The sequence below is a fragment of the Poecilia reticulata genome, linkage group LG20 (assembly GCF_000633615.1).
Source record: "Poecilia reticulata strain Guanapo linkage group LG20, Guppy_female_1.0+MT, whole genome shotgun sequence".
Classification (NCBI taxonomy): domain Eukaryota; kingdom Metazoa; phylum Chordata; class Actinopteri; order Cyprinodontiformes; family Poeciliidae; genus Poecilia; species Poecilia reticulata.
The window spans coordinates 12,858,092-12,866,172 of record NC_024350.1 but is presented as its reverse complement, the minus strand read 5'-3'; the positions used below and the strand labels follow the sequence as shown (position 1 = coordinate 12,866,172).

At 38.4% G+C, this 8,081-nt stretch overlaps 1 protein-coding gene across 1 annotated transcript in view; it reads left to right on the top strand.

The window, feature by feature from the left end:
- The first annotated feature begins 6,400 nt into the window (after positions 1-6,400).
- Positions 6,401-8,081, top strand: part of LOC103456539 (uncharacterized) — a 13,256-nt gene continuing 11,575 nt past the window's right edge. The window contains exons 1-3 of the mRNA XM_017301770.1: positions 6,401-6,488; positions 6,681-7,052; positions 7,942-8,075. Coding sequence (XP_017157259.1) covers positions 6,401-6,488; positions 6,681-7,052; positions 7,942-8,075 — 594 coding nt within the window. The remainder of the gene's footprint in view (positions 6,489-6,680; positions 7,053-7,941; positions 8,076-8,081) is intronic.

Here is an 8,081-nt window from a genome sequence, read left to right as displayed (position 1 = left end):
CAGCAGAGACAGAAGTGACTCTCAGTGTTTCATGTAAGTGATCCTATCAGCAGGTCATGGTTCAGCTGTTTCTGATCAATAAAGTTCATGTGTCTTATTTTCCTACAGATGCTCCTAGAAACACCTCAGCATCCATCAGTCCATCAGTAGGTAGCAGGGTGGAGCTGAGCTGCTCCAGCAGAGCCAAGCCTCCTGTCAACGGCTTCATCTGGTTTAAGAACAGTTCAGAAGGAGCCATTAAGTTAACTGTGGGCCAGGTTCATAGTTTCAGTGCCATTGAGGGAGGTGAATATTATTGTATGGCCATAAATGATCTGGGAAATCAAACATCTCCAGTGATCCATGTTTCTGTCATTGCTGGTAACTGTAAGTTGGTAACTGTATTATATCTTCTGTTCTCCAACATATAAATGATCTCTCTAAACTCAGAACATTTTCTTTGTTTCATTAAGGTTTGCCGATTAACCCTCTTTACTGGGGAATCATTCCAGTAGGATGTATAGTGGCCATCTGTCTGTTTGCTGGTTTTTGGTGAGTATCAGAAATTAAATTTGTGAGAAGCTAAACCCAGGTTTCCCTACCCAAGTAAAGTTCTTCTCACTGCAGTGGGATTTTGTACCAACCAAGAGATATGAAGGCTGAAAGAAGATCTTTTCCATTTGTTCCATGAAGGGTGCTTGAAACTGCAAACCAAATCTAATTTTTGAGTTCATTACGTGCCCTCTCCAGTAATTAAATAATTTACACTTGAACATAATTTTTAAACTTTTGTAGGTAAGAATTAACGGTATAAAAAAATACTTTGGGGAGTTTAAACACGAGGAAACAAAGAAGACAACTGGGAGTCTTGTTTTGTTTTTCGAGTAAGTGTGTCGTTCGTTTTGCTTCACTGCTATTGTGAATAGCATCATGTGTACAGGGATCAAGATCGCAAGATTCACAGTGTTCCACCATTTCAGGACAGAGTGCATTATTTTCTACCATGACACCCTTATAATTGACTTATTATTCAGAATTACAGATTAACCAACAATGAATCCAACCTCAAATTATATTTCAGGACTGGTTGAGTGTCTCCAATATATTGGATAATTATTTCTAATTCAGAGAATAAGCCATGACATTGGTCTCAGCTTACAGTGGTGGTACACATGTACAGCATATGTAGTGTCTGTCTGCAATCATACAATGGATTATTTTTTATTTTTTTTACTTATCCAAAAAATGTATGGTAGGCGAGCTTATCTGGAGATCAACTTGTATATTGTACTGTTGTATCAAAGCCATAGAAAAATGACTTGTAAACTTATTTCCTACGTCACCGACATAAAAGTCAGTCACAAAAGTAAACAGGGCATTGAGGCAAGAGGAAGATGTTGCATATCAGAATTCTCGTTACTGAAATGTCGGTATGAATGACTTTGAATCTTTGCTGGCAGCCCCTTCTCAAAATAATGTGCTGCTTTTGATTTATATTTACATTTTATGGTTGAGTCAGTGTTACTGAAACAGATTTACCCGTCTATGAGATACTGCAGGGTTCCGGTTGAGAAAGTCCTGGACTTAATATCTGAATTTTAACATTTTTATTTTATGCCCCTGCTTTTGTAATATTCTTTCATTTGCTTTTATGTCCTGTAAAATAATTTTGATTGTCATGAGTATGTAGGATGCTATACAAATAATCTTGTATCTATGTCTGCCAGGTACTTTAACTCCAAATACCGAGCTCCCAAACCGACTCAGGTGAGTTAATATTACAGTTGTGTCTAGAAAACCGCAATCAGTTTTTGCTTGTACAATTTTATTTATTTATTTTTTTACCACATCTGTATAAACATTGTTTGTTCTTCAGAGTCAAATCAGCGATGTCCAAATGTCAGCCACTAAACCAGAGGAACAGCTGCATTATGGAGAAATAACGTTTAGCAGGAAGTCGCCTGAAACTTCCTCCAGATTGGTGCAGCACAACGAACAGACGGTGTACGCGGAGGTGAAATTGCCGCAGCGAGAAAGCAGTCCTTAACAGACTCCTGAGAACTTCGAGGATCTTTGCTGAGAAGAAAAAGAAGAATGACCTCTGTTGTGTGACGGCAGACGTCTAAAGTTTTGTCTGTCAAAGGTTATGATGAAGATGGAGAGTCTGCACCTCAAGACCTTGTCATCCTCCAATGCGCATGCTTCTGTCAGTTATTAGGGATGAATGCAATTGATTTAATTTTGTGATGTTTTTTAGAATAACGACAAAAGCAATGAGAAAAAAAAATTAATTTCAATCTCCTTTGGTAAAGGACTATGGCTGTGAGTGAATGTCCCCGCAGATCCATTTATCCATTTAAGTTGGAGTCGGTAACAATGTTCCAATTATTATAGTCAGAGAGATGAGGATTTCAACATGACTTCCAAGAAGAAAATTGTTCATCGTACCTCTTGCAAACATTGCTTAATTAATATGCGTACAAAAACACAACTTTTAATTTGTTCAGCTTATAGTTAACTGGTGCTACATGTAACAATGTAGCGCTCTTCTGCTGATGCCTGGAGCGGCCATGTTGGTTTGTGAATTTATCGTTACTAGTTGCATCTGTCAGAGTTGCTCCCTCTGTCCCAGTGTGAAGTCTGACTTCAGGGGACATTCCAGTTGAATTGCAGTTGGAAGTCAGAATTTCCGACTTCCAACTGCAAATGGAGCGCACCAAATTCCTCAACTTTAAAATTTGCGGAAAAATAGAACAATTTTTAGACTGTGAGCATTGTTTTCTTGAACATAATTACTGGTCCTTAAAATTTGTGTTAGAAGGAAGAATAACAGAAAAGCATACGACTCTCAGCAGGCTTGACATGGAATGCATTGCGATGGTTTGACATGTGAGTCCGATTATCTTCAAAACTGGAGTGTTTTTGTTGTTGTTGTTGTGTTTTGGTGTTTCTGACCAGTATGTATCAAAATTTGTGGAAAAGAAAGAAAGATAACCTGGGTGACACAGAAATGGGCAGCCAAGACTCATTGAGAACAAATTGTCATGATTTCAGCCCTTCAGCTCCACCTTCAGTGTGCTGATTACTCATTACCCTCACCTGCTCTGTGCTGCTCCCTATTTAAACAGCTGCTCCGTCACCAGCCCAGTGCGAGATCGTCTGTTGCCACTGTCACAGCTTTCAAGCTTTGTCCATGTTCAAAGTAGTCTACTGGTTTCCTGATCCTGCCTGTTTTTTGACCAATGAGTTTGCCTTTTCCCTCTGCTCTGAAGATTGTGCCCTCCTGTTGCCTGGTCCTGACCCTGCCTCCTGGTTGCCGTCTATTGGATTACCTTGCCTGAGAAACCCCTGTGCATGACCCTGGACTGTGTTAACRACTAGCCTCTGGTTTGTGGATTTTGTCCCTGTCATCTAGTTCCTCCCTGAGTCCCCGCGGCCCCCCTCTGCCCTTTCACCCTACCCTCTCCAAGCTGGCTCCCTGACCCCTCTGGTCCCCCACTTCCTCACTCACCAGTGTGACCACTCCCTGTGGAACCCACCCCCTTCCCTTTATTTAGTAATAAACTTTTTTGATCTGATCTCTGGTCTTGGCTGCGTTTTGGGTTCTGGCTGATTTCGCATACTCGTTACACAAATCAAATGCTATTTGTTGTTTTGAGCCTGTTCCTACAAATGATCTCCTGTAGTTCCAAAGTTGATCATGTGTGATAACAGAGATAGTTCTGGTCTTGCTTACTTTGGTTTCAGCTTATTTGCATGAAAAACAACCACATGAAGCTGCCGTTGTTACTATTTAGTATGTTTATCGTAGCTCAACAGAGGCAACAGTGTACTTACAGTGTGAGTGTGTGCACTTACACTTAGCGGCCCAGCAACACGGTTCACACCGGAAGAAAGGCTCATATCTTCAGGTAATATAGACTTGAAGCAGTGGTGAGAAGCAGTTGAGTTTGATTTACATCTTTTTGTCTAAGCATTTGGAGAGGAAGACATACAGACATGCCAAGCTGCAGCTTATGGAGGTTTGTGCGCACAAGTCTTCATTTTTTTGGAGATGCTTATGAATCTCAGATTGATTAAAGTTAGATTATTATAACATTCAGCGGCCTCTTAGTAAAAGAAAAAACGTGTTTTTATGGAGTGCTGTGATGAGGGGAGGAAATCTGTTTCACACTCAACATTTATTGGAACTCACAGTAAAGATGTGCTACAAAGTCTTAAAGGGGCGGGAGTATTATGTATTTCCCAGGCACACGGTGCCATTTTATTGCATAATCAAGTGACTATGTTGTTACAAAAAAGCTGCACGTATCAAAAATGACAAAAAATAAATGTGTACCGCAGGCATTTCTGATGCCATTAAATTGGCCTTTGTCTCTTTAAGAGTCTCCCATTGTTTCCAATACTCCCTCTTAAACACGTCATTACAGCAATCCTTCTCCAAGTGTTGAGTCACCTCCGCATGGTTCCAACGGGAGTCTCAAGGATTCCTCATGCATGAAAACGTCGAAGCCACACTCCAGGTACGTTTTTGAGAAAAAGAAATAACACTATAACTTTATGTTAAGCACAAACAAAGTACATTTTGCATAATCCTTTTAAAATAAATGGAGACACATTGACAACTAGATGTGGCCACTGCTAGAGTTTTCTCTCAACAAGTTTGTGTTTTTCCTTCTTTTTTATCAACCTTTCCAGCCACCTCTTGTGTTTGGTGAATTCTCATCTAGCTTCTTTTTTTTTCTTAGCATCCAAATGAAATCATGAATTTATTGTACATATTGTATGTAAAATAGGTGTAAGTGATAGCTATCTCCTTATTTACATTTCCTGATTTTTGAAGATCAATCATCACATCAGCCTTATTTCAGTGACATGCATACCTGCCTTCCTCATTTTGGGAGTGTCTAAAAGAAACGGGCCGTTATCTTTTATACCCCAGGAAAACAGAAAGAAATGAATTACTGCTTCTGTGACACTGTTGTCAGCATAACAGCAAAATAAAAATGATATTTATCTACTCACTTATATTTATTCTATGGGAATTGAGACGTCGCTGAATAAAATATGTTATTTAGATGGGATTTTATCGCCTGTGAGTAAGTACATTTACTCAGGTTAAAGGTTATCTATTTTTAAAATTGCTAGATGGAGATTATGCATGTTCCTTCAATCAAAGATTCATTTATTTAATTTTATTTTCACACTTCTTCTCCAGGACAGGCTGTAGCACACAAGGTGGAGGATGCTGCATATACAACATTTATCAAAACCACCAAACTGTAACTCTGAGCTCATAACCCTCAGAAATGAACACTTCCAAATAATCAAGTGAGCAGGAAGAGTCTCATGAATGCTCAATGAGGTGGGCAGAGAGACGATACATGCAAATACAGCCTGACACACAAAAGCATGCCTGTGCCCTCAAGTCACCCAAAAAAAAAATCTATACGTCACCTACAGAGTTGATATGTAAAAGACAAGAGCGGTGCACATGGGTAGGTCATCACACGCACACGCCCAGATTACTCATCAGATCAGCCTCTCTGTTCCTGGCAACCTCTAGGGGGCGGCAGACTCACAAAGTGTGTCTGGGGAATTCAGTTTCAAGATCCTCCATCCTAAAGTGTTTCAACTGCTTCTTTACAACAGAATATAATGAAACCAGCTAAGCTGTTAAGAGTAGAAACATAGCTCAGTTTCTGTGTTTTTTTATTAATTTTTTTGATAAAAAGTTTTGCTTGGCTCAGTAAACTACAACACTGCCCAGATCAAAGTGTAACACGGTTGTGAAAAGCTTTTAATGTTCTAGCATTGTTGGTAGGATTCAAACCTTCGCAGGGAGACCCCATCGCCTTAACCCACGATTCTCTCCACATTGTGACACCTATTAGTGAGTGGAATATTTTGTACACCCGATGAGCAGTACTGCATTGCTATCTATGCAGATGTTATGTGAGATAGAATCCCGTGAAGCAATAAGCATCCACAACATGATAGCTGTGTCAACATAGAATATGTTGTAAGTCATATGTTCATGGGTTGAATGTGGTCTTAAGTAATGCAAACAGAGGAGGCCTTAAACATCAAGCATCCTCTTTCAAAGGAGGAGGAARGACCTGCATGTGTSAAGCTTTGAAATAATGCTTCCTTTTTAAAAGCTTTCAGACCTCCTGCTGAAGAACTGGCGTTCCAGTCACGTTGCTCGGTTTAAATGCAGATTTTGCTTTAAAKTTGGATTAATTTGGTAAGTATATTACATTTACATGACATATTTTTATTATTTTTTGCTGATGAACTGATGTAGTTATACCATGAATAATTTTATTGGAAGCTTCTGCTTAGCTTCTTGACTTCTAAAAGCAACATCTTATTTTTACCAGGGTCCTCTGCTTAATATACACAATAAAAGTATAAACAGATGGAGAAGGACCGTCAGACTCTGAYGGCGGCTCTGTCTGAGAACATGCTGACAGTCAACATGTTACTGAGTGTTTTTTTTCTTCCAGGTGAGATGTTTGTTTTCTTCCTCTTATTTAGAGACGTCACAYGAATCGTTTAATGATCTGAAATATTTGATCCTAATAAAGTTTAAAGGCTCCTTATGTAACTTCCAGCAGCTAAACTGAAGTTTGTAGAAAGTTTTTTTTTTCTTTCTCAGATTTTATCCACATTATTTTATTGTTGGTCTGCTTTTACAGGTCTTGTGGCTGGCTGTACATCACACCTTCACATTAGAGCCCCGAAGGAGATGGAAACACTAAGCGGATCTTGTTTGCATATCCCCTGTACATTTGAAGCWATCAATGGGGATGCTGTGTTTAACAATAAGACAGAAATCATTGGACTTTGGTTTAGAACTGATTATAGCAAGGAAACAAATATAGTGTTTGACAGCAGCAAGTCAGTCAACGSCTATCCAATGAACATAACTGGAATCCTGAAGGAAAATGACTGCACAACTYTATTTTCTGATTTAAAAACCAGCTATGAAGACAMATACTATTTCAGAATCGTGAACGGACCRTTTAAGRCAACAGCYACTTGTGAACATGTTCAAATAAAAGTTAAAGGTAAGAACTTYATCTTCGTCACTCCATTAATTTAGAATAACAGAAATCACATTCTAAGCATTTGGCTTTTCACATGTATATTTTCTGATCATCTGTTGTCTGCAGTAGGATGCCAGTTATTAAACAAAAAAGTTTTAAGAATTTTTCTTTTTTTCTTTCATTCTACAACACCGAGATCCAGTTTTTAATTGTTTGATTCTGAGAAAAAGAAGGTACATCTGTTGAGCTTTAAGTCATTTGTACACAGGAATAAAATGCTGATTGAAACATTTTTTAGAAGAAAAACATGGTCAGCTTCATTGTCAGTATTATTCCTAGAAACAGTTCATTTTTCAGCACTACTGCTCCATGTTTTGCAGACATACAATAAATAAGCAAAGAGACTCTGTGAATATATATGTATGAATATATAAATGTGTACATATGTGTGAATACTATAATCTTCAGCTGATGCTGTTTTTTGTGTTAAGTGAAATCAACTAAAGATAAAGACAAAATCAAAATGAAACCCAAGACAAAGAAAAACTCATCACTCATCATTTAGTTGGAGTCAGAGATGCACTTTTTTAGCTGCAATGTTTATTAGTAGTTGTAGAAAATCAAAATGAAAAGGTTTTTTAGCCCTTCTGAGAGACCATCACAATATTAATCATTCATTCTTTTAGGTAAGCAAGAACTTCAAAAAAAATGCTGTAGATAAGCAACCCATGGTCAAACTTGAGTTAATGTGATATCTTTGTGAAATATTAACCAAATAATTTCAATATAAATGAATGTAAAAGAATAAAAATAACATTGGTGTTTAGTACCAGAGTTCCCTTCTGCTTAACTGCATAATTTATTTCACTGTAAACCTAAAAATGTTTATGTCTCTGATGTGGAAGTTCAGATTCTGCCTGGGAACCAAGCATGACTATTTCAGGTGATCTAACAAACCTGAAGGAGCATCAGTCTGTCACTGTAACCTGCTCAGCTTTCACTCCCTGTCCAAACTCACCTCCTGAACTCACCTGGAATCTCCAACAAGAC